Here is a 26,450-nt window from a genome sequence, read left to right as displayed (position 1 = left end):
ATATTATATACCAAATAATAAAAATATTATATCTTTAAAACCATTGTATTACACGGGTTGAATAAACGTAATATTATTTACCAAATAATAAAAAAAAATATTTTTAAAAACCCCCGTGTATTACATGGGTTGAATAAATATGATTTTATATACCAAATAATAAAAAAATATATTTAAAAAAACTAACGGATTTATATTTACAGATGCGTCTCTGAGAATTCACATACCCTGTTCGAGCTTGAAAAATGTGCCCTTCCGTTAAGTTTTGTTATTATTTAAAAAAAAAAAATCAAATTAGTATTGGGTTAAATAAACCTAATTCCAAATGAGCTAAATTCTAAACCATAATTTTTTTTTGTAAATGGGCCTATATTGGAAGTGGTATGTGTTTACTATTAAAAAAAAAATAACATATACATATCGGATATTTTTTTTTAAATCACATGCCTCTCGAAATCACGGGCCTTGTGCGGAGATCCTCCCCGCACACCATCAAAGCCTCCCATGTATATTTAGATTCTGGAACTAAAATACGTGCTTGACAATAGCCTTCACTTCTTTTCTCATGTTTAGTATGTTAAGCTCATTTTTACAATAGCCTTACTCTAATAATAATAATAATTACTCTAATAATAATAATGTTACGATTATAAGGTTTTTTATTTACAATCTCTTTGTTTAATTAATTGATATCCCAACTATTTTAGAACTTTATATGTGTAACATTTCTTTATCTGTGATAGCCTAATGTCTATAAATTATAGTTCAGTCTTGTAAAAAAAGGATAATAAAATATCAAAAATATGAATTTGCTTAAATCATAATTAAAACCAGGTTGAATTGTGAAATCTGAGTTTGGAGACTATAAAAATACACGAATTAAATATAATGAATTTTAACTATGAAAATAAGTCAGACTCGTATACACCTTTTTAAATATTATTGATAATAAAAATTTGTATTAGATTAGATTTAAGATTTGATTAAATATTATTAATAATAAAAATTTGTATTAATTTAGATTAAATATTATTATTATTAGTATTATTAATAATTTTAATCAATTAAATGAGAGAATGACAAGTGTCCCAAAACAGGTTTCTTTTATTATATATAGATTTTGTAACATTTCTACGCATTTGTAGTTGTAAATTGAGCTTAAGTTGTTGTATCTTATTTATATACTATTATTTTTTAACATTTTGATGCGGGATCGGAACGAAGTTTGCGGAAGATTTGAATTCTATTTTATTTTAATTATCATATCTTTTAATTATTTGAATTTCAATTTCCTAATCTTTTATATTTAGTTTCCTCACTTATATAAGGGGATTTAGGGTTTATTATTTAATCAGTTTTTAATTGAATTTTAATAGAAAAGAACGTTGTTCTTGAACCTTTCGGTTCGCTTATCGTCTTTGATTAATCGATTGTTCTTGAGCCATTTGAGTACGCTTCCGATACGTATCATTTGGTATCAGAGCTTTTGGTTTTCAAATGGCTCTACGTGGAAAGAAGAAACTTTCGTTCGTAGATTCGCCGCCGGAGGCAACGACGGAGTTCCTTTTAATCCGCGAGGATATGGTGATCATTCTCGTAGATTCGCCGCCCGAGGCAACGAGATTGTGGACCATGAAAACTTTCGTGAATCATGTGATGGTTATCATCCCCGTAGATTCGCCGCCCGAGGCAACGAGGATCCTAACCTTATCTATGATTCTTCTCCCGTGTATGATGAATACGAGGACGAGGAGTGGTATTCTTGGGTTACCGGTGGTGATCGAAACTTATTGGGAGATGAATCGGGTTTCAAAAGTCGTAATGTTGAAGATGCCACGGTGGTTAATGGTGGTGTCATGTTGACTGATGATGAAGAAGAATGTTCGTTTGTGCGGGAGGTTCTTACCGGGATTACTACACTTGATGAGGAGCCCATGAAAGAAAGGTATGCGAAAGTTTCTCTTATTAATGTTGGTGAGTTCGTGATGGGTAAAAAGTTGATTGCGGGAAGTGAAATTGTGTCTGGTGGCGGCGACGTGGTGGCTTTTGGTCGAGATGATTTGGTAAGCGGCTTTGAATCATCCCGGGAAAGTCCGCTTATATTGCCGAAAATTATGGGGGGAGTTGAATCCCAAAATATGGGATATCCGATGCTTTCGAATATTCAAATTGAAGATATGAATTTCAAAGATTCTTTTTCTAAAATTAATGGGAATTGTGGAGATAATGATGATTTGCCAAACAATAATGCAATTGATGGTGGAGCCACCATGCACATTATTCAACGTGTGTATGGAAATATTCATAACAGTAAAAATGGGCTAATACTTGATTCTATGGAAACACGGTTCTTATATGCTCCTTTTATCATCAATAAAGTTGGTGAAAATTTTGATGAATTTCATGGCTGCTTTATGAAAAATAACAAAGAGCTCCTTGGTGGGGTTGAGATATTTGGGCAGGACAAGTCGACAGTGAATAAGAGACGGTCCAATGCCCTATTCGACCCGGGTGGTACTTGTCAAGTGTCAAGCGAGACGACCCATGAAGTTGAACAATTTGGGTGGGTTGTGATAATCGTGCAAAAGGATTGGGTTGATGTTCCCTTTGATCCAGGTGGGTTTGGTTCGGGGGCAAAACTCGAGGACGAGTTTTTTTCGAAGACAGGGAGTATGATGCGGGATCGGAACGAAGTTTGCGGAAGATTTGAATTCTATTTTATTTTAATTATCATATCTTTTAATGATTTGAATTTCAATTTCCTAATCTTTTATATTTAGTTTCCTCACTTATATAAGGGGATTTAGGGTTTATTATTTGATCAGTTTTTAATTGAATTTTAATAGAAAAGAACGTTGTTCTTGAACCTTTCGGTTCGCTTATCGTCTTTGATTAATCGATTGTTCTTGAGCCATTTGAGTACGCTTCCGATCCGTATCACATTTGTATGCAATTTATGGTTGTAAATTGAGCTTAAGTTGTTGTACCTTAATCAAATAATGATTTCATTATCTTACCAAATTCAATATGTTTTGTATGCATATATGGTTGTAAATTGTGCTTAATTGGTTGTACCATAATCAAATAATGGTTTCATTATCTTACCAAATTCAATCGGTTTGATCCATTTAAAGTTGTGTTGTTTTATTTGTAAATTATTATTATTTATAATAATCTAATTAATTTAGCCAAAATCTTGTATAAATATAATTTGCAACATATTGATGCAATGGTTGTTGTAATGTATGCATTATGGTTTGTATAGTGGTAATGATATATATTATATATAGATTACGATGAACCTGTCAAACGAAAAAAAATAGACGCTGGTTTATCGTAACGCGCAAGTCCTAGATCAACTTAGTTATTTTATTCTATGTTTTACGTTTCGGTTTAATTTCTTCGTATTAACACGCCGCAAATTCAGTATCGGTGGTTGCTGGCAGTAGTGTGCCATTAGTGTTCGCCCCCGCCGCAACGCGGGGGAGCGTAATACTAGTTTTATTTCAAATTAAGTCAATTTGTTGTATACACCCTTCATGTTTTAGTGTTTTTTACATTTTTAGACAACCAATCACACTCTTTCAAACTTTTTTGAATCATCATCAGCAGGCGGGCTTTGCTTCAGACCCCTCTCCTCCATCTCCGACAGAGAGCGATGTTCTCGCAAACCCTAGACGACACCGACCTCGACGACGACGCTCTCTGGGCGGTAATTGATTCTGCCGCCGCCGTCGCCTCGTCGGCGCTTTCCTCCGCCACCAGACCTCTCAAACCTCAAAACAACAACACTCGCTTTCACTCCCCCAAAGTTAAGTTTCCAGTCATCTCAAAATTCACATCTTCGTCCCCATTATCCCCAAACACAAACCCTAGAAAGCATTCAATATCCAGAAGCGAGGTGTTGCAGGAGGAGAGCTCCCCTGACCAACGCCAGAAGAAGATCGCCAGGTTTTCTCTTGCTGAAGCCACTTCTCCTCCTCCTGCGCCTCTTGCTATGGTGAAGCACGTGCAACGCACGCCCACTACTCCGTCCTCGTATCGTTCGGATTATGCGGTTCAGAGTCCTGTAAACTGTTCATCTGATTGCTCTGTTATGACGCATAGCTTGTCAGGTCGATTTCCTACTGTGGATCTGTTCAAAGAATATCAGAATGCTGCTATGGCGGTCCGTACATATGTTCCTCTTTCCTTTTGTTTTGTTAATTGCTTCAAATATGCACTCATATGAATTTATTTTTTACCTGAATTCGTATTCGATTCGATTTGATTAGTATTGAAACTCGAATTCGAATAAATTCGATTTAATTCAAATTCATTCTAAACAAACTAATTATATTCAACATAAAATATAATAGTCTGCAAAGTTAATTAACTATCAAGAGTTAACTTCCATTTTGCTCCCTGTGATTTGGTTATTTTAACGGTTTTGCTCCAATAGTTTAAAAATAGCCATTTTCCTCCTTGATTTTTCTAACTTATCGTCATTTTGCTCCCTACATCTAACTCCATCCAAAAAATCCATTAACTAGAAGGGTTTTTTTTTGGTAATTTTATAGATAAAAGCAAGGGCATGTAAGTCTTTTCATTTAAATAAACCTATAACTTGTTAATTTACATGTATATAAGTAATTATTTTCTGATCCCCCATCTTTCCAACCACTCTTTTGACCGGCCACCACCATCCACCTGCCGACCACGACTACCGCGACTTTTAACTAAACGTTTTAATTGAGTTAGAGCCAGGGAATAAACTACCGAAATACCCCTACTTTTAATTGAACTTTTAACTGAGTTAGAGCCAGGGAGCAAACTGGCGACAAACTCGAAAGATCAGGGAGGAAAATGACTATTATTAAACTATTGGAGCAAAACCGTTAAAATGACCAAACCACAGGGAGCCGAAAGTTAACTCAACTATCAATATGTCAAAACACCAAAATTTAGAAGATAGGTTGGTTAGTGGTAGCGATTTAAGTTAGGTAAAAATTTAGAAATAAGTAGTATGAGCTATTTGTCAGTAGGTTTGGTAATGTTATGGATAATAAACTTATCACTTATGGATGTAGTTAGTTCATACTTTGGCCAAGTTTAGAAGTTATATGTGTGTATATACATACATATATTAAAAATTATATATAAATTGAATTCGAATTTAAATCGAATTGAAAATTATTAATCGAATTCGAATTAAGTCGAATTTCGAGTTTTTCGAATCCGAATCGAATTCTGAACACCCCTACCTCAGAGTAACCTTACATAAAACTTTGGAAAGAATGCACTAGGATTAGACTTTCTTTTGTTTAAGTTTGCAAGAAGTTTTGTCAAAATGAGTGAAAAAGGTTAAAGTTGAACCTTAATGTAAATGTGTACATATTACTGGCTTTGTCCCACAACAGTTGAAATTATTGATTATATATACATGTTAAATGAACTCATAAAAGTAATTAGCCATAGTTAAATATTTTTATAGTCAATAATATATTGCAAAAGCGTGTACATTAGAATCAAAGTAATCATTGTGGAACAACACAGATCTGTGTTTAAAAAAACGCGCTTAAAGCGAGCGTGAAGCGCTGGAAAAAACGCTTTTTTGGGTCTGAAGCGTTACATTACGTGAAGCGAGCTTTAAGCGGCGAAGCGATGAAGTTGTGAAGCGACGCTCCAGCCAATCAGATCACCATTTGGGCCATTTTTTAAGCCCAACAGTCTTTACAAGGTACATATCAACCTTATATCGACGATATAGCGACTTCCTATGTGAAATCCGGCGACAAATTCCGCCGACGGAGTTGCTTTCAGCCGGAAACCAGGAAGAAGGGGGAAGAAGAAGAAGAAGAGAGATGCTGCGTATATGTCTTTTAGGCTTTTAGGGTTTTTATAAGTTAAGGTTTTTAAACATTTAACCCCTCTATCTTTCATTAGTTTACATTTAATCCCTGAAACTTCTAACTTTTTACTTAAAAAGTGTAAAGATAGTTTGTCTATTTAAACATTTAACCCCCTCTATCTTCAGTAGTTTACATTTGGTCCTTAAACTTTTTAATTTATGCATAAAAGTACAAAATTAACATTATAAAATACATATATATAATATGGATAGCTATTTTTTATACATATATATAAAATTAACATTATATATAATTATATATAATATGGAGCGCTTCGTATACGTGAAGCTCTCGCTTCGCGCTTGAAGCTTCGCTTAAAGCTTTTGGAACCAAAACGCTTCGGAGCGCTTCGCGCTTTTTTAAACCAAGACACAGATCATCACTACAGTATGACTTGTAGTATTACAACAACGTATTTATCGTACTCATTACTCAAGATGTTTTCCACAAAGGAAATTGATCCAAAGTTCTTAAAGTTGATACTAAAAAGCAGTTGCAGAAATCCAATACAACTATCTAAAGATATAAAAAAAAGCTGTATAAACAACTAAGCCAGAACATCGTATCAAATTCGAATATAAGAATTCACGTTAACTGTCATCAAATAGAAAACTAGAAAGGTTAAATGGTTTCAGTCTTTCAGATTTCATTACTCTATATCAAGAGTAACACAGATTGGCATCTGTTTGCAGATATTGGAGAAGGGTGACTACATGATGATCTCTGGGAATCCCTTCATCAAAAAGTCCGGTAAAATGGTTTCGCCTCTTAATTTGTTTTGGTCCTCATACATGTCGGCATGTTGCTGATGCATCCTGATTGGAAAAACAGGTTGGAGAAAGATATCATGTTATTTCAACATCTCGTATGAAATCAAAGATAAGACTATAGAGTTTGATGATAATCGTAATGTTCAACGTGCTGAGTTTATAGTTCGAGCACATATGCAGTATGTTTCTCTACAATAATTTCTGTTTAAGATGCAGGCTTGGTTTATGTGGCTCATATTTGCTACGGTTCTTTTGTTTTACGTTTAGAGGGGGTAGGTTCTCCGATGGATGGGGCTCATGTGATAGACGCGAGAAAAGATTTATAAAACCAAATCATGATATTCCTAGCACCGCTGAAACCAGAGCAAAAAATAAAGCATGCCAGGTAAATTTAACCTTTTTTTGCATTTGCTTATTTGCTAGCACTTGGAATCTTGGATTATTCAGGCCTGCTTAATCAACCACCTAGAATTTAAGCATCTGGTCATCCACTAATACTTTGATTAATGAAAAGTTAAAGAATTAAGTGTCCCAGATATACCACATGTCAATTTGGGTCTATACCATAACCACGGGTATATCATGTTTGTGTTTGCAGGACCTGCTAGGTATTGGAGAGTATCGTCCTGGTGTCAATGCTCAAAGATAAGAAGGAAAGAAGATAAAAAACGGCAGAATTATTATCAATAACCTCTGACTAGCAAGAAGCTTGAAAGAAGATAAATTTGTGTTTAAAATTGTGGTTATACACTTATATACATTTGTATAACCCGACTCCAAATTTAGAAATTTGGATTTGTTTATAGCTCTGGTGACTTCTCAAAATCTGTACCTGTTTGTGGTTTGCATAGGATGTACTTGGGAACTCCAATTTACGACCAGTAATTGTAATTTGACTCGAAAACCAACCGATGATGCAATGTAAACTATATGTTGATGACATGCCAATTGGTAAGTTTGGTCCAAACTAGAAGCTGATAAAAATTCATTTTTCTGTTTGTGTATTGTGAAAGTTTGGTGGTTTAATTAGTCTCCTAAAAATCTGATTTATTAGTCTCCTAAAAATAAATGGACTTTTATTAGCCCCCTTTAAGTGAAATGTTTCACATGCATCCATATATATATGCCCTGTGTATCAAGATCAACCAACATCATGAACATTGTTCCAACATAACTACAAATATTGATACACCTTTGTTACACATTATAGAAAAAATGTTGTAATTCATCAAAACCTGCTAAAGCTACCTAAATTCCATTCTGTCCATACAGAAAAAAAAAAAAAAGGAAAGAAGCAAAAGTCAATAAATCTATATGTTTATCTCTTTCAAAGCATTTAATTTAATAATCGTTTCCAAAGATCTTTGATCCTTTGTTCATAACTCCATTGTAGCATAGCAGGAATCCGTCATAGACGACTTCAAAAATCCAAGAGCAATCCTAAAATAGAATATTAAACATGATCAAAAACTTTGGACTTGTACTCGTGATAAACCATCAAGAATCACAAAACGACTCGATTAGAATATTAGTCACTTACAGTTTCCTGCACTATCAGCAGCCATTTATGATCCATTGTCACATGATGCTTCTGTCACAGACTTGTCTTTAACATTCAAATCTTCAGGTCGGGATTCACTTTTCACAATCTCCTTATCAACTCCAAACTTAAGCTGTTTTTCAACAGATTTTAAACCGGACTTCCTCTTATACATTAATCTGTAAGGTGGAGATGCATTATACGTGTTAACAGTAGCCACCCCACCTTCCGCCCCTTTGCTGACAACGCTATCACCACCGCCACAAGAACCACCTTCGGCCCCTTTGCCACCAACACTATCACCACCACCACCACCACAAGAACCACCTTCCGCCCCTTTTCCGTCAACACTATCACCACCACCACAAGAACCACCTTCCGCCCCTTTTCCGTCAACACTATCACCACCACCACTACAAGAACCACCTTCGACCCCTTTGCCGCCAACACTATCACCTTCTGCCTTCAAAATCTTGTGAAATGAAAACGACGACTGATCTTTTCTCTTTCTTAAAATAGAAGGTGTATTCGGAAAACTCTTAGCAGCAATCTTTAAGATCGATTGGGGCGTTTGAGCATGTGAACCGACACACTTGTCAGCGTAAGGCGGTGTTGAGGAACACAGTGGTGACATATTAAATGAATTTGAATTATACTCGCGCGAATTCCAAGGCGTATAAATCCCGATCTGTGGTGGCTCATAATACAAAGAACCATACACTTGAATATTCGATTGTAACGGTGTTGCATTTACCGTCTCTTGATTAATTCCGTCACGTAACGGACTGCAATTATCAAACTTGGGAATCAGATTCCGGCTAAGGTGACTAAGATCGAACTTCGACGGCTGTGATTTGGTTCCAGTACGTTCAGAATCAGTCGATCCACTTGGAAGAAAACTTGATGAAGCGTCTACATCTTGCGAAGGGGTCGAGCATTCTATATCATCTATGGTCTCTGCTTCTACCTTACGGTGGTCTGCAGTTGTGGGTGATCCGTGACCAGTCGCAACTGAGGAAGCAATCGGTTTCCTGGTTAAAGGTGTCTTGCATATGTCACCGCCTTCGTTAGTATCGTTCTTTGAGACAGTAGGAAGGCTTCCGGTGGCTAAATAGAAATCTAGTTTCTTCTTTAACGAACTATTCCAGTGATTTTTTATTGCATTATCCGTCCTGTATGAGAGCATTTTAGTAATACGCAAACGATCAAAATGGCAGCAAATGAGTTGAGCGAGTCAAAGGGGTTAAGAGTTGAGCGAGTCAAAGGGCAGCAAACGAACCAAATGTACGGCGAACAGTTCGTGAACCATTCGGGGGGGGGGGGGGAGTTCGTTTGTGTTCGTTCGTTTATTAAACAAACGAACACGAACAAGAAATTTCGTGTTCATTTAGTTAAATGAACGAACATGAAAGTATTCGTTCATTTATGTTCATGAACGTTCGGTAACGTGTTCGTTTGTGTTCGATAGTTCATTAGTGTTTTTAATTTTTATATTTTATTTAAATACTTCAAAATTCGACAAATAAAATATTTAATAAGAGTCGCTGTATTATATATTTTGTTCATGAACGCTTGTTTGTGTTCGTTTGTTTCCATTTATGTTCATGAACATTAGTTTGTACTCATTTGTGTTCATCAACGTTCGTTTTCGTTCGTTGCCTAAAATTAACAAACGAACACGAACAAGTTCATTTCCTTAACAAACGAACACGAACATTAAATCCCGTTCGGTAAGTGTTCAATCATGAACAGTTCGTGAACACATATATTTCTAAACAAACGAACACGAACAGGTCTTGTTCATGTTCCTTTGCACACCCCTGCGGCTAAAACCTTCTAAACTAATTTATTACTCGACCCATCCTTCGCCACCACCGAATTTTCGTAATGTATTTTGATAAAAAAAATAATAATAAAAAATTGTAGAACTACAAACAAGGGATGAGTTAAAAAAACAACCTTCCAGGCAATGCCTTTGCAATTTCGGCCCATTTATTTCCATGCACACGGTGTGCATTCATGAGGGCATACTCTTCTTGCAGGGTCCAAGCATCCCTTTTTATATCTGGATTCAAATGATTATGCCACCTGGAGGATTACGCAGTCTGTCTTTAGAGATAATATAAACGCAAGTAAACAAAATCATAAGTGTGAGTAAGTGAATGAATGTACCTTTCCCGACACTGTTTCCCAATACGACCGGGAAGAGACTTTGCTATGAGAGACCATTTTGTGGGCCCATATCTTTTCACCAGCTCAACAATTTTTTCATCCTCCTACAGCAAACAAACAAAAAAAGAATCCATGAAAGCCGTTTTAATCGTTTTAATCGAATGTGTGAAAGAGTAGGAGGGGATGTGGTGCAAACCTCATGAGTCCATGGACCTTTAATGAGTTCGGGATTAAGAACCTTTTGCCAGCGATGCAGACATTGGACTTCTGATCTATCAGGAAAATACTCAGCTGCAAAACAACAACATTTATAATTGATCTAAACATCATTTTTGACATACTCAAAAAAAGTAGGTGCTACGCGCAACAAAATGAGACCTGTCTCACCTATTTTCTTCCACGATTTTCCCATGAAAAGCTCAACGGCCTTTTTTAGAGTCTCATCCTGTGAAATATCAAAGAAACATTATAAAACAAAACTATCATTTGTATACGAAAAACATCATTAAATGTTTGTTTATTATAAACCCAAGTCCATCTATCATTTGTATACGAAAAACATCATATTAGTGTACTTCAAACAAACTGCATACCTCCTCTGGGGTCCAACCCCCCTTTGCTCTTCTAATTGGTCCAGTTCTCCTGTAATTCCAAAATCACACTGTCAGTTCAAGAAACTCAAGGGTTGTAACAACTGAAGAAAAGAATTTAAGTGACAAAGCATACATAAATAAATTTCCATGCTTTTTCTGTCATCTACAAGTTATAAATGTTCTAGACATGAATGGTAAGTTTCATCTAATATATCATATCTTTTCTAAATACATCTTCACAAGTGAAATGTCCAAAATTGCAATAAAAAATCTAAAATCTAAAGGATATACAATAATGCAAGTACATAAATCATGCACAACATTGAAGTAAATTCATTGTATACATCAAAAGCTTTAGTATATGGCTTCACTTGCCACATAACTCATCAAAAGTTTATATCATAAGATACAGAACAAGTTATATGCCATAATCTTCTGCATCAAAGGCACACCACACAAATGCAGTTCAATTATACATATAAAAAAAGTGGATACACAGAATCATACCGATGAGACGGTGACGTGGCGGTCGGGCTAGAAACCCTGGGCGACTTAGGCAACACAATGCCACTACTTCCTTCCGAAACCGAAGAGCTTGATGCAACTCCTGACTGCTTATTCTCAATGCAAAATTCTTGCAACTCCACCGTACCCATACCAAACCCTCCGCGAAACCGAACCCCTAAAAAGCAAAAAAAAAAAATGTTAAAACCCTCACAACACATATATCACAATTCACAATCCCTAATTACCATATCAACTCCTTCACTTTCCAACAATAATTCACCAACCAAATATCTCCAGATCTAAGAACTAAATCACTAATTCAACTCATAGTAAACCTAATTGAATAAAACACAATTCAATTCCACTTTCTATGTACAATTCAACACAAAAACCCTATCAAAATGGAAATCAACACTTGACACAATCTATAACAATCCTATAAGATCAAACGAAATAAGAAACAACAGTTTACGAATCGATAAACATACAAAAACAATCAAAAACTCTTCGAATTAAACACATGTTGACTAACAATCAATAGAAACAAAGTCAACGAAACATACCTGTGACAGTAGAGAAGTGAATTGAGATCAATAAACCCTAATTGAAGAACCAATTGGAACCATAACTTGTTGCCCGTTGAAAGATCGAGATATAGAGAGAGAAAATAGGCGAGAGAAAACGTATATATTTTGGTTTGTATTCTAACGAATAGAATGGGGGAGACGACGCCGTTTGGGTGACGTTAGTGATAGGGGTTTCGAAGCGTGGGTGGAGTTAACGGTCGGTGACGGTTGCCGTTAGCGTTAAATGAGGGTACGAAAGTTTGAACCTCAAGAAACAATAGCACGCAAGTGGTTTAGAGCCGTTGGATTAGCGTCCAATTTGGTTTGTAGCCGTCGGATACTTTTTGTTGTTTGTCATGGGCCAATGTGATGGTCAAGCAATCAAAATATTAATATATCTTTTAAGTGTCACTAGTATGAATATATTTTTCTTTTTGAAAATTTAACTTCATTAATTTTAAGTGTCAATAATATTAATATATACCTTTAAGTATATAGAAAAAAAGGTATATATTGTACCTTTTAATAAAAAAAAATCTAAGTTTCAACATTCGTACTATAATACTTAAAAAGTTATGTTTAGTTTGATATATTGACGGCCACCGGATTATCGGAGCCACCCTTCTTTGAACCACACTCGAGACCAACCCAATGATATTTGATTTAAACTCTATTGGAAATTGATTGACAAACAAGATAGACTCACCAAGGGTACGAGTCGATTAAGAGATATCATAATCTATTTGAGATTGACTTCTTAAAATATGAAAGCACATTGAGGTTAAACGAGTAGAAGCATAAGTTGGAACTCATTTAATATTTGAGGTTAAACCCGAGCTCCATATAATGGATTTGACTAAACTTATGTACCTAAACAAGTCTATTACTTGTATAAATATTAAATTTTTCTTAATTTATTTAATAATAACTACGTAATATATATTATCATATATTAAGTTATAGAGAAAGTGTATTGTACAAACTGAGTTTACGTACGCTGTGAAAATATAACATGCGTGATTAGGGTTTTTTCCCCATGCGTGATTTCTGATTTTGTACATGCGTGATATGGGTTTCAACATGCGTGATTATGGTTTTCAACATGCGTGATTAGGGTTTTTGAGTTTTATAACGTGCGTAATTTCATCTCGTACACATCGTACGTTAAGGAATATTGTACGTTAACCAACCCCTTAAGTTATATATATACACTAGTTTATAGACCCGTGTATTACACGAGTTGAGCAAAAACAATATGTTACGTAAACTCGTGTAACACATAGACTATAACCTAGTGACTTAGATAACAATATTTATAATTATAATATAATAATTACGAACAAATAATAATAACAATAACAATTATTTTCCTTTGTTCCTGAGTTTTGCATTTTTTTTTTCTATTTTCATCCAGCCCATTAATTTCATCAAAAAAGTCAGTTTAATAAAGGGCATTTTTGTCTTTTTACTTATTTAACTTATTGTGTTTTTTAATCCAGATAAAAGCCACCCCATTAATTTATATCATCGCTCAAATGTGAACTTAAAAGGCTATGTAAATATCTTCTATTTAACTTAATCATTGTTGATATTAAATTACAAAAATAATTTAAAATATAATCTAAATTATATAAAATATAATTTAATTTTAAACTATGTATCATATTCGCTCTTTTAGGTTATTGGTATGGCGGTATAAAATTCGTTGAATAAAGATTTATATTCGTAATAAAGTTTTTTTATCGGACACCATATGTGTTATATATTAATAATAATAATTGGATATTAATCTAATATATTATTAATAAAATAATCATATTGCTAAATTAAGAGATACCTGTGTGTAGTTATTCGCAAACAAATTATTGGTTAGATTAGACAATTTAGGTCTACAAGTATATAACCAAATTTGGTTTGATCAACAATGATTAAAAAAATAAAAATTAATGTTAAATATGAAAATAAAAATATATAAATAAAATACTACAATAGTATAAAATAAATATTTTTATGTATTATGCATTTATCTATACTTATGTATAGATTAATAAATTGGATATATTAATATGATATAATAACAATATGTATTTATAACTAATAAATTGTATATCTTTCTATATTAATAAACAAAAATCCTTTTTGGACATGTGTCACTCTCTGGTAATTTCTCACCCTTATTTTCTTATTTATCTCATTTATTAAATAATAATAATAATATTAAACATCAATTTAACTAAATTTGTTTATCTTTTTTGTTTAATTGATTTATTTTTTAACTCTAAAGTTTTAATCTTTGGCAATTTAAGTCTAAAGTTTCAATCTTTGGTATTTTAACCCCTTTGATTAATTTGATTTTTCACTTCTAATTCAAAAGTTTTCATCTTTTGCAATTTAACGCCTTTATTTTTTTTTTACTTAATCCTTTTTGGACACATGTCACTCTCTGTTAATTTCTCACCCTTATTTTCTTATTTATCTCTTTTATTAAATAATAATAATAATATTAAACATCAATTTAACTAAATATATTTATCTCTTTTGTTTAATTGATTTATTTTTTAACTCTAAAGTTTCAATCTTTGGTAATTTAAGTCTAAAGTTTCAATCTTTGGTATTTTAACCCCTTTGATTAATTTGATTTTTCATTTTTAATTCAAAAGTTTTCATCTTTTGCAATTTAACCTCTTTAATTTTTTTACTTTCAATCCAAAACTTTTCATCTTTTGCAATTTAATCTCAACATTTTTTTTACTTTCAACTTTAGTCTCTTATATACTTTTCATCTTTCATAAGTTCTCCGTTTAACGTGTCGTTCTAAATTTCCGACTTAACACACCGCAACGTGCGTGTGGGGTTCAACGTTTTTTCATCTATTTTTTTCCTGTTTGACATGTCCGTCGCAGCGCGTCTATTTTTCCCCATTTGATAGGTATGTCGCAACGTGCGAGTCAGAGATCGACTTAGTTATTTTTTCCTTGGTTTTACACAGAGGCTCGTGGTCATGTGAGAAACATTTGCCTTTCATCTAACATGATATATAACTATTGAATCCCCCGCCGCATTGCGGTGTAATAAGCATTAATAATAATATTAAAGGAGAAAATGCCACATGGCATTAGTATATAATTTTAAGTAGAGAATGACATGTGGCATTAACATGATTCTTTTATTAATATTAGAAGATTAGAAGATTAGAAGATGCATATAAATAAAATATTTAAGTAATTAATAGTAATAACAAACAAATTGAACTTGAACGATAAACCTGTAACTCGAAACAAGTCATACTTATCTCTTGAATTGATGTCAAATGTTGATGGACTCTTGGATAGTGACGATTAAGCACCCCGTTTTACTTTGCATCATTATATTGAGACTGGATTTGTATTACGGGTAATTGAGTTACCCAAAGTTTGTAATACTTGTAAATTATTTATGATATTCGTATCTTTCTAGTAATTCCTCTTTGGCGAGCGCTTTGAAATATTAATGAATAATGAAATAGATAATGAATGAATAAATAAAATTTTGAATTTAATAATACAGGAAAGTATTATTATATCATTATTATTATTATTATAATTATAAGTAATAAAAGAAAATATACAACATATTTACGTTTTACAACCCATTTGACTCTTTGGATAAATAGGTAAAACAGGTTGTGTTCAGATTACATAATTTTAAGTGTGTCTCATAAGCATATGATTTGTTTTCTTGTTCATCAATTCAACTCCCCAACGGGACACGGTTAAAACGCTTAGACTATTTACCATGACTATGAGTGCTCAATTCACATGAAGCGGGTTGGCGAGTGTGAACCAGCTCAAATCTGCCTACTTGTTGACAAAACTTAACTCAAAAGTTCATTAAAGCTCATTGTGTCTTCGTACACTTATTAAATTTAGGAGAGTTTGTAGAAGAAAGTTATCCTATTTTGGTAAACTTACTAATCGATTAATGCAAAATGATTTTTGGCGTAATTTAGTAACGATTACAAAGAATCTTATTAGCATGGGTTACATACTTACATTATGAAAGAAGAAGAGAATGTGATTAGAGTAATTAACTCTCATTTGCCATCTAGGCTTTGTCCTAATGGTAGAGGAAATAGATAGGAGGAAGTCATAAATTCAACACCAGAGAGTGTGACATTAGACGTAAAAAAACAAAAATTAACCCTCATTTTCCTTTAATCAGCAAAAGAGTTGGAATTTATCATTGCGTCCACCACCTATGAGTCACAACCACTACACGTCTACACCCCTACCTTAAGTACTGCCTTCTACCGTTCGCCATCATCACCCCCTTAACTCATTTACCACCGCCATAGCCAAGCGCAACATATTGGCGCCACCACTTATCAGTCTTCATCGCAACCACCGTTTTCGACACCACCATCTGCACCGCTACCACCAGTGGTAAACTGGGGGATGCGATGACGATAACTGGTCGAATGTTCCAACTTCTTAGGTTGATTTCCTTCACAATTTGAAAAGGACCAAATTCGTATAGCGAAAGTCATTCGCGCGTGGTTATGCATGCGGTTACATACGCAGAAAAGATGAAGACGACTAGAACAATAAGAAGAATCCAGAAAAGATCAAATACAACCAAATAAAATCCAGAACCTCAATTTGTTTGAGTAAAAACCTCAACAAAATTCAGTTGATCCAGAAAATAAGAACCCAAGGTTTTTCTTCAAAAACCACATGATCCTCCCTTGTGAAAGCTGAAGAGAATCAAACGCGCCCATTATAAATCATCATCATCATCATCATCATACTCAGTAAATCCCACCAATAGTAAAGTTAAGGTAGGGTCTGAGAAGGGTAAGATGTAGACAACCTTACCTCTACCCGTAGGAATAGAGAGGCTGCTTCCAGTGAGACCCCCGGCTCGATGGCGCCCGTTATAAATCAGAAATGGAAATCGAAATAGACCCACCGATAATCAAAATTGAAACAGACCCATATGAAATTGAAAACTGAAATCGAACTAAAAGGAAGATCAGAATTCAAATTCGCCTTTCCCTAACTGAAGAAACACTAAACTAATTAAGGGACTAATTAGTTTGGTTTATGTTTCTACCATAATGGTTAATCTTCTTACGAATATTTGAGCTCCGACTTGAGGTTCAATCCTGCAAAACAGAACACCGTTACTCGTTAAGAGGGGAATGTGGGGGTTTCCCTCTTAACCGGGCTCCGGCGTGAGAATAAGCGACTGCTTTGGGGAATAATTAAGTGTTAAGAGTGAGAGTAGAGGGAGTAGAATGTTTAACATGTGGAATGAGGTCTCTATTTATAGCCGGAGAGGTGTAAGAGGATATGGGCTGATGGGCCTTGGGCCGGAAATGGACAACACAACGGATGTGCTCTTTGTCTCACTGGTGTAGACCGTTTAGTGGCTTCTAGAAGTTCTTCGGTGCTGGCGCACCTTGATTGGAGCCACGTGTCGTTGTTGTCGGCCCTGCTGCTCTTCTGCCATCAGCAGACAAGTGGAGATCGTGAGACAGATGTCTCCATCCCCTGACTGGTGCCACGTAGGCGTCCTTACGTACTTCTCGTCAGACGATCGTGGCGCACGATTGACCAGAGCCTGCTGGACGCTCATTGGCTCTCTTCACTGCCACTTGTACCTTGTGTACCACTGGAGGTAGCCTTACGCTGCCCTCCTATGCGGTTCCTGTTGAGCATCTAACTAACCCCGCGCGGGTTAGTATGACCATGTGCTCTTTTAGTATGCTAAGTGTTGCTATCAGAACTTCTTGTGGGCGGGACATCGCGCGACGTAGAGCAGAAAGTGGTGTATCTCGCGCGAGACTCTTGATAAGAAGTTTATTAAGATAAGGAGTATGGTCCCACGCGCAACCTTAATGGAGGTTTGCGCGGCTTTTTGGGACCATACCCCTTCACTAACCCATCTGAAGATCCAGCGTCACAAGGGCATAAACTGGAACCAAGATGAACAAGAATTTAACAGAGGGTTCACAGTTGCTTCTGCCTCAATTTAAGAGGAACAGTGAATAAATCCAGATATGGGATTGGAAGCCGACAACTTGGGATGAAAATGGGCCCAAATGTTAAAAACCTGTTATGGGAGTTATTTGCTTAAATTGGTTATGTAACGAAGTTATTATTGAATATTAATTAAAAATAAATAGAAGCTGCAGCGAACAAGCATCAGATACTAGAGCAGGTTAAGCAGTGTGACAGTACATAATACAACCAACCAGTTGTTTCAAAACTAACTACACGGACATCCCTTTCACTTCTCATTCTGTAGAACCTGTTTGTTGTTCATCGTCTACTCCCTGCATAATCATCATACTTGTTAGTGTGGATATCAAGTATACAAAAATATTCGATATACAATATTAACCACATAAGTAACAATGTGGCGACTTATTCTAATATTATCAGTGAATAACGAACATTTTATATTTGGGCTTTAGATGTTAAATACATGGAAAAGCACATAGTCAGTGCAGTAGTGCACAAATCACATGTCAATTGTTAACTGTGACTAACTGTTAATTGTGAGACAAAACCTTAATATTGTCTATCACATCATTCACCACATGTTCTACGTAGGGTCCTGTCAATTGTTACACAACATGTGGATTGTGGAACGATTAGAAACTTCCTTGAACTAGCAGCAACTTATAGAGACTACCAACTGGCATTCAAATTGAAAATAACACACTTTCATTTAGTTTATATTTTATATGCATCTTGTTTACATTCTTATTCTTAGATCTTACATTTTCAAAGTACTTGAACAGTACTTTGTTATATTGGTCAATTTCATATATTTATTTTATTTTTTAATTACACTTAAAGTAAATTGTATGGTGTCCATTTAAATGTTTTTAGTTTTTTTAGTTATTTTTTAATATAATTGTTGCAACATTTTTGTTTTATGGTTTTTTCGACATGTAGGTATAAAATATCGTTGAGTATTTTTTATATACAGTCATACAGTTTACCTTTTTTTTGTTATTTTGAATAAGATAATATAAAGTTTCAATACACTGTTGTAACATGTTTATTTTCATCTACGATTCGATAAATCTTTTAATCAAATGGAATTCTTTTTGTTCTTTGACGTGAGAACTGAAAAAATATTGTTCGAACTATATCGATACTGGTATCGTATTCTTTTTTTTTATGTTTTCTCGACGTGGCATTATAAAAGTGATTGAAAATAAAGTTGTGTGGCAACAGAGTATCTTTAGTACTGTATGCTATAGCAAGTGTCGGTTACCAAATTGATGCCCTGCCCGAGAAACGTAGCTACCAGTATCGATATTTGTTTAGATTGTTTTCGATCGATGTAAAACACGTGTCGATATTCCTTTGGGTATATTTCTTTTGGTTGCTATAAGAACCGAGCCGATACTTTAAAGAACTATGCAGATATTGACAGAAATCCCGCCGCGAAGCGCGGTAAATCCCACTAGTTGTGTACATGCACAAAAGTGTTGTACAGTATTTGCCTATTTATCTTTATATTTGAGAGGCGTTGATTTATAGTTCTAAGTTTGTAACACAATGGTTAAAATAAAAAAGTACTTTAAAAAGGAAAGATACAACAAAAAGTCTCGAAAAAAGAGGGTATATTTTTTATTATTAACAAATAAGGTTTCTATCTTAATATTTCCACATTTGCACTCATACTAATTTTGTTTTGATGTAACTTCGCAAGTTTTTCATTGAAATAAAATGATTCAACGATTGCATCCAATAAGTTTTTGGATTACCATGCAACTGCTCCAACTAGGGTTGTAAACGAACCGAACTACACGAACAAGTTTGTTCGTTAAGGAAATAAATGTGTTCACGAACGGTTCATGAACACTTACCGAACAAGATTTTATGTTTGTATTCGTTCATTAAGAAAATGAGAGTGTTCACGAACACAAACGAACACAAATAAATTTGGCGAACGCGACGAAGGATAAAGGTGGATGGCCCAGAAAGTAGCACTGGAACTTGAATCCCTTATTGTGGAACGGAGGTCGATCGTATTCGTCGATGTAAATAATGAGAAAGGAAAAGAAAATGGTGCATAAACAAGGTGAAATATGGTTTCTTAGTTTAATTGTTAGGGTAATAAAATAAATAAAAGTTTAATAATATAAAAAGTATAGATAAAATATATGAAAGTACAAAAATCTTTAATTAAAACACAAACATACGAACATAAACGAACGCAAATGAACGAATGTTCACGAACACTTACTGAACGTTCACGAACACAATTGAACAAACGAGACCTCTGTTCATGTTCGTTCATTTAACTAATCGAACGAAATTTCTTGATCATGTTCGTTCATTTATTAAATGAACGAACATAAACGAACTTCCCGCCGAACAGTTCACAAACTGTTCGCTGAACGTTCGGTTCGTTTACAGCCCTAGCTCCAACTCATCTCAACGGATTGAAATATAACCACCAGACTAGAACCAGGTGAAAGATGATTTTGAAGTAAGAGAAGTTGACAATAACATGGCTTCTAGTGTTCCTAATGTGCTAAAGGTGTTTGATGACATAATAAATCAAGGAATAACCAAAATGGTTTATTGTCAAACACACACACACACATAGAGATAGAGGGGTAGATAAACGTAGACAGATAGAGGGAAGTTAGGATCCGATACGAGGGCTCAAATTTGTGAGGATTAAAGGAAACCTGGACAGTGTTCTTTGTCAATTCCCAGCTTTTTATAATCTTTGATTGACTTCAAATTTCAAAAAGAAAAAAAAAAAGCCTTACACAAAAATGACTTTTTTTTCATTATGATGCGTAATTTCATTTCTTTTTGCCTTTCGCGTGAAAAAAAAAAATCGATTTAAAATGATTATATTTATGTAACATTTATCAAATCCTTGTGTTTTCGAAAAGGAGTTTATTAAAACAAGTTTTTGAACTCGATGTACAAAGATCCATCTTTGTTCTCACAATAAGAACCCTAACTCCTTTAAATACACATGTGTGTATGTGAATGTGTGCACGCCCCCGGAAAAAGGAATATGCGGTTGTTAGGTACCCAACATTAGGTGTAGAGCTACCAAAGCTATGTCATTTCAAATATAAGGGAGGGAAGGTTGAGATGGTTTAGGCATGTCAGGAGAAGACAAACGATAGCCACAGTTAGATGCGTGGAAACTCTCAATGTAGAGGGGAGGAGTAGAGGTAGGCCAAAGCTAATGTGGGAGGAGCGGATTAGGCAGGATTTGCTAGAATTGCACCTCGCTGAGGACATGGTCCAGGATAGGAGTTCGTGGAGACGTAGGATTAAGTTAAGGACTTTTAGGAAAATAGTATGGTTTAGCATTGAACTCATTATTTGGGAGCTTAGGATGTTGGTTTTAGGAGCTTAGAATGTTGGTCTTTCCTTAGGAGCTTAGCGTGTCGATATGTTTTGGTAGCCTTTGCTTCTCTGTGTTTTTATTTGTTTTTTGTCCCTATTATTTGCTTTCACTAATTGCCTCCTTGGTAGCTTGCTAAGAATATCTTTAGTGAACTATGTTTTATGTTGTTTTGTTTAAGTAGATGTATGCCTATGTATGTTTTTATGTGACTTTGATATCTGGATATGACTTTGGAGTTTGGGGTCTCACTGGAAGCAGTCTCTTTATCCTTTGTGATAGAGGTAAGGCTTGCCTACATCTCACCCTCCCCAGACCCTAACGATAGCTTAGCTATGTGTGGGATTTACTGGGTACGGTTGTTATTGTTGTATTGCTGTTTTCATTATGTTTCCTAAAATGCAATAAACAAGTATCACATATCCTCTTCTAGAGTCGACATTAGAACATTGACATCCACATTAATAAATCAATGTTTCAATCGCTTTCCATTGCTTTTCAATCTTGGTTTAAAAAAGCGAGCTTAAAGCGTGGGGCGATGAAGCGCTAGGGTTGTCGCTTTTTTTTGCTCTGAGGCGACAAATCACGTGAAGCGTTTTGAAGCGCGCTTTAAGCCCGAAGCGCCATTGGTTTGAAGCGACGCTTCAGCCCAATCAGGTCAAATTTGGGTTTTTTATTTAGGCCCAATAGTCTCTAATAGGGTTTAACTGAGGCCTGCTACTTCTTTACCCTAAAAAAAGAACGTTAGTAAACATCTTCAGCCGCTCCCTCCCTCTTCATCGATTCTTCATACTTTCTCCAATAATTGACTTTAATTTATGTTTTAACTATGTTTTTTATGTGTTAAGTATGTTTTTAATCATGTTTTTGTGTTTATTATTGATTAACAAGTAGAATATGTCATATTGATGTGTACAAATATTTTTTTTTATTTTTTTTTTAATTTTGAGCGCTTCGTATACGTGAAGCTCTCGCTTCGCGCTTGAAGCTTCGCTTAAAGCTTTTGGAACCAAAACGCTTCGGAGCGCCTCGCTTAAAGTATTGAGTATATTCAATACTTCTGTTCACTTCTACACACACACACATATTTTGGTGGTTAACTAGTTGAGTATGCTCAAACAATCTGATAGATTTCTTTTATTCTTGTTAATCTCTTCTCGCTTTTTCTCAATTCAAAAGATTTTTCTTTTCAAGATCTGTTCTTTTTTGGTTTTTCAGTATAATTCTTGATCTGCAACTTCTATTTTCCTTCACTGTTTCAGAATTATGGGAACTAGTATTTGGGATTTTGTTATTGGTGTAAACAGTTACAAGAAAAATGCTTACGTTAAACAAACAACTTATGGACACAGGTTTTTCAATTATAAAAGACTAAAAAGAGTAAAGACTAGCTGAATGTACAAATCATCCTAACTTTTTCATCTTAGAACAAATTAAATACACCGACTTGTGCATTAAAAGTACGGCCTTTTTTTCTAATCTTATATCATAATGATACGAATATGACTTCTATACTTCTATGATATACAAGCAAAGATATATGGTCTAAAGTTCCATTGTCTAGTTTTCAAAACCGTATATCAATTATTCAATTATCAAACATCATCATCATCATCATCATACTCAGTAAATCCCACCAATAGCAAAGCTAAGGTAGGGTCTAAGGAGGGTAAGATGTAGACAACCTTACCTCTACCCCGTAGGAATAGAGAGGCTGCTTTCAGTGAGAGCCCCGGCTCGATAGCAGTTTTGCATCAAGCCTTGGACATAAGGCACATAACACTCAGCAATTGAGACAACTGCCGATTAGTGCATGTACCCCCTTGTCTTTCGGCTATCAACGCCACCACATGATGCATGATTAACCCATAGTTGTAAATAGCGGCTATAGCGACCGCTATAGCGCGCTATGTAGCGAGGCGACCAAGTGTCGCTATCTGGGCCATAGCGACCAATAGCGTGAATAGCGACAGTTAGGGTTTTTTTTTTTTTTTTTGATGTAAATAGCAATTAGATATAGCTATAAAATAGCTGGATTTATAGGTTTTTGTTAAATATACATGTAAAATAGCATAAATACCAAGGTATTTTGATATAATATACATATAAAAATTTTCAAAATTCTTTTTTCTAGTGTATCGCTATATATAAAATAGCGGTCGCTATTTGCTATGTAGCATATAGGTCCCTTGTCGCTATTTGTCGCTATTCGCTACTAACAACTATGGATTAACCATCCCCCTCTTTTAATGTTATTTTCACGAAATTAGTAAAATAACATTAAAATTAGTGCACTTTCACTTTCGCCACACCAACGCCCACACATATATGCATTATATCATATTCAATTATCAAACTTGAACACTAATACCAAATCCTAAAAAACAGAATCAAACTTACCACTTGATGAGCGAACCGAAGAGAAAATGCTGCATAATAGGAACTTTCTCCATAACCTCGACTTTATACATCTTCAACAACCCACTATTCACCTTCTTCCAATTCGGCACACCACTAATATCATCCAACATAGGCGAATGCTCCGCAAACGGCCCCTTCTTAACCTTCCTAATAAACTCAATACACTGCAAATACATATACTCCTTGGCAAAATTCTCAAGTATATCCTCATTGTGAATCGACTTCGGCTTCATATACTTATGATCAATCAACTGCGACGCCCCAAACACATACGGCAAGAAATGATAATCATCCAGCCCCCATACCCCATGCGACCCCGCCGGTTCCAACGAATAAACCAACTGCAACTTCCTCATAAGTTCCATATACTTCACAAAAACCCGAGACACAACCGCTTGATAATCCTCTTCAACAATCACCCCTAACCTTGCCAGACAGTATAACCACGCAGCGAAATTCGTCTCGTGCCCTGTTCCGTAGTCGATTCGGCTCGAATTCCCGAAACTATCGGTGAAATAAGGGGTTAATTCAACAGTGGCTGAGTTGAGTTCATGTGGGAGTAACTGCAGGATGAAAGAATCAGCATGTTCAGTCATGCGCACGTGCCAGTCACGATACGCTAAGTTTCCGTAACGAGAGGATTGTTCAAGAGGTGGGATTTGGTCAACGGATTGGATTAGGGTTTGGAGGATGGAAACAATGGAGGTGGTGACGGGGGAGACGTGGCAGGGGTCGGAGAGTTTGTGGGTGCGGATGGATTCGGATAAGGAGACGATGAAGCCGAGGAAGTTTTTGGCGGTGGGGGAGTCGCGGAAGCGGCGGATGTGGTCGTCGGAGGAGATGATTTTGGTGGGGGTTTGGAAGTGGTGGGGTGGGGAAATGACGGGGACTTTTTCGGCGTGGGGGACAGGTGTCATGATGATGGTTTGTTGGACGTTGTGGGTTGGGGAGATGGGGATGGCGGGGGCGCGGATGGGGCGGTAGACTGGGGGTGGGGAGGTTTCGGAGAATGGGGGTGGGGGGTAGGTGGTGGCGCCGCCGCAGTTGATGCAGGTGGTGTGGTGGGAATGGGGATGGGAATGGGTGGTGGGTGGGTTGTTGGGGGTGTGATCGGAATCCATGGTGGTTGAATTGGTAGCAGAGAGATTGGTATGATTTGGGGAAAAAGATGAAGAGGGGACGAAAACTCGAGAAGTGGTATTTGATTCAGGGGAAATAGAAAGAAGGTAATGTGTGTTTTTTAATCATATTCTTTAAAAAGTAAACTACATTTTTTTTCCACTCTTGGTTATGTCAACTTTTCTAAATCTTATTCTTATCGAATTCTACCGTAACTTTGCTAGTAAGACTAAAGGGTATGGAGAGCCTCATCTCCAAGGGGATAGGCAGCTACGTAGGCGCCACGTAGGCTTGATTTGGAGGGGATGAACCTAAGGGGTGGGGGATGAGCCTCTTTATGTATATATATATGTATGTATGTATACATGTGTGTGTTAAGAGAGAGGAGAGAGGAACGGCAAGCCCGGCTGTGGGGAGTCGCTTGTGCCGAGCCGACCCTATGGGGGGCGGTGTGGGGGACCGGCGCCGGTCCTAGCCGGGCCTCAGCCGGCCCCCATACCCTTCAGTCTAATGAAATTTACTAAGTATGATGATGATGATGATGATGGTTATGTCATTCTTGTAAACGAACTGAACGTTCAGCAAACAGTTCGTGAACCGTTCGACGAGAACTTCCTGAAGAATAATTTACAAACTGTTTGCCGAACGTTTGATTCATTTGCAGCCTTAAATAAAAGTATGTTTCTGAAATAACTACGTTACGTTTTCTTTAACATTAGCATATTTCATAATTCATATATGAAATAGTAATATAATATAATTCTCAAGTTAATCTATGGTTGGATGTATACAAAATACTTTCAATTATAATCAACTATAACGGATTCTTTTATTTCTAGATATTACACTTAGACTGTGGGGTATGATGAGGCTTGGTTGGGTATTTGGTGACACGTGTAAAGGGAGCCAGCTCACTGCCAGGTCTACGTGTCCGCGGGATATGACGGGGCGTGGTTGGGCTTGGGTTGGGTGCACCGCGTGGCATAAATGTTTTTTTTTAAATACAAAAAATTTATAAAAAATCACACAACATTTTTAAAAAAAAACCTACAACTTCATTAAAATTTTAAAAATTACATAATCCTAAAAATTACATAATTTCTAAAAGAGTAAATTGCTAAAATCGTCCCTGACGTTTATTCACATTTGCTAGATCCATCCAAAAAAGGTTTTTTTTCTCATAGGAACCACTGAGGTTTCAAAAATGTTGCTAAATCCATCCAAAATAACTAACACTCTAACAAAACTAACTTGATAGAGGGGTAATTTAGTCATTGTCTTAATATATTTAATTTACCCTTTTTTAACAGTTATATCTTGCCCCCTCACTTCTTGATTGTCACTTGTATTTGGTTAACTTTTTTTCCCCGTTTTGTCCTCAAGCTGATTATTTAATTGAAAATGCAAAAGCTTTTTTGAACTAATGGGATCCGAATATTTGAACAATTATTGTCATCAGGAGAGTCGAGCAACTTAAGTTTTTTCAAAACCAA

At 35.6% G+C, this 26,450-nt stretch overlaps 3 protein-coding genes across 7 annotated transcripts; 1 reads left to right on the top strand and 2 right to left on the bottom strand.

Annotated features, from left to right (window-relative positions):
- The first annotated feature begins 3,582 nt into the window (after positions 1–3,582).
- LOC110937945 lies at positions 3,583–7,952 on the top strand. Of its 3 annotated transcripts, none has more exons than XR_004890845.1 (6): positions 3,583–4,168; positions 6,584–6,641; positions 6,723–6,840; positions 6,929–7,046; positions 7,260–7,404; positions 7,448–7,569. XR_004890845.1 is itself a non-coding variant. In XM_022180413.2 (5 exons), the coding sequence occupies exons 1-5, from the start codon at positions 3,659–3,661 to the stop codon at positions 7,308–7,310; spliced, it is 855 nt and encodes a 284-aa protein (XP_022036105.1). In that variant the 5' UTR covers positions 3,583–3,658; the 3' UTR covers positions 7,311–7,569. The 3 variants fall into 3 exon arrangements, 1 of the variants encoding a protein (XP_022036105.1); XR_002591126.2 differs by lacking the exon at positions 7,448–7,569 and adding an exon at positions 7,726–7,952 and having other exon boundaries at positions 3,584–4,168; positions 7,260–7,397; XM_022180413.2 differs by having other exon boundaries at positions 7,260–7,569.
- LOC110937944 (transcription factor MYB3R-3) lies at positions 7,799–12,195 on the bottom strand. 3 transcript variants are annotated; one of them, XM_022180412.2, is made up of 10 exons: positions 12,037–12,195; positions 11,474–11,648; positions 10,967–11,015; positions 10,761–10,818; positions 10,570–10,664; positions 10,374–10,477; positions 10,161–10,289; positions 8,658–9,373; positions 8,202–8,627; positions 7,799–8,101 (listed from the first exon to the last, which is right to left on the bottom strand). In XM_022180412.2, the coding sequence occupies exons 2-9, from the start codon at positions 11,620–11,622 to the stop codon at positions 8,227–8,229; spliced, it is 1,701 nt and encodes a 566-aa protein (XP_022036104.1). In that variant the 5' UTR covers positions 11,623–11,648; positions 12,037–12,195; the 3' UTR covers positions 7,799–8,101; positions 8,202–8,226. The 3 variants fall into 3 exon arrangements, with proteins under 3 accessions (XP_022036104.1, XP_022036102.1, XP_022036103.1); XM_022180410.2 differs by having other exon boundaries at positions 8,202–9,373; XM_022180411.2 differs by having other exon boundaries at positions 7,813–8,079; positions 8,202–9,373.
- A 5,969-nt stretch (positions 12,196–18,164) lies between these two features.
- On the bottom strand, positions 18,165–25,067 carry LOC110937946 (serine/threonine-protein phosphatase 2A activator). The gene is made up of 2 exons (XM_022180414.2): positions 23,818–25,067; positions 18,165–18,355 (listed from the first exon to the last, which is right to left on the bottom strand). The coding sequence occupies exons 1-2, from the start codon at positions 24,957–24,959 to the stop codon at positions 18,349–18,351; spliced, it is 1,149 nt and encodes a 382-aa protein (XP_022036106.1). The 5' UTR covers positions 24,960–25,067; the 3' UTR covers positions 18,165–18,348.
- Positions 25,068–26,450: the final 1,383 nt, after the last annotated feature.

This window comes from Helianthus annuus, chromosome 4 (genome assembly GCF_002127325.2).
Source record: "Helianthus annuus cultivar XRQ/B chromosome 4, HanXRQr2.0-SUNRISE, whole genome shotgun sequence".
NCBI lineage: Eukaryota > Viridiplantae > Streptophyta > Magnoliopsida > Asterales > Asteraceae > Helianthus > Helianthus annuus.
Note: the sequence above shows the minus strand (reverse complement) of the source record. Positions and strands in the feature narration are given on the sequence as shown.

What these genes read in the sequence shown, in the direction of transcription:
- LOC110937946 (XM_022180414.2), bottom strand. Translation starts at nt 24,959, where the DNA reads ATGGATTCCGATCACACCCCCAACAACCCACCCACCACCCATTCCCAT.
- LOC110937945 (XM_022180413.2), top strand. Translation starts at nt 3,659, where the DNA reads ATGTTCTCGCAAACCCTAGACGACACCGACCTCGACGACGACGCTCTC. An exon ending in ATAGTTCGAGCACATATGCA is followed by an intron (nt 6,841 to 6,928) that starts GTATGTTTCTCT and finishes TTTTACGTTTAG; the next exon opens with AGGGGGTAGGTTCTCCGATG. An exon ending in CAAAAAATAAAGCATGCCAG is followed by an intron (nt 7,047 to 7,259) that starts GTAAATTTAACC and finishes TTGTGTTTGCAG; the next exon opens with GACCTGCTAGGTATTGGAGA.
- LOC110937944 (XM_022180410.2), bottom strand. Translation starts at nt 11,622, where the DNA reads ATGGGTACGGTGGAGTTGCAAGAATTTTGCATTGAGAATAAGCAGTCA. An exon ending in GCCACGTCACCGTCTCATCG is followed by an intron (nt 11,016 to 11,473) that starts GTATGATTCTGT and finishes TTGGAATTACAG; the next exon opens with GAGAACTGGACCAATTAGAA. An exon ending in GGGAAACAGTGTCGGGAAAG is followed by an intron (nt 10,290 to 10,373) that starts GTACATTCATTC and finishes GTAATCCTCCAG; the next exon opens with GTGGCATAATCATTTGAATC.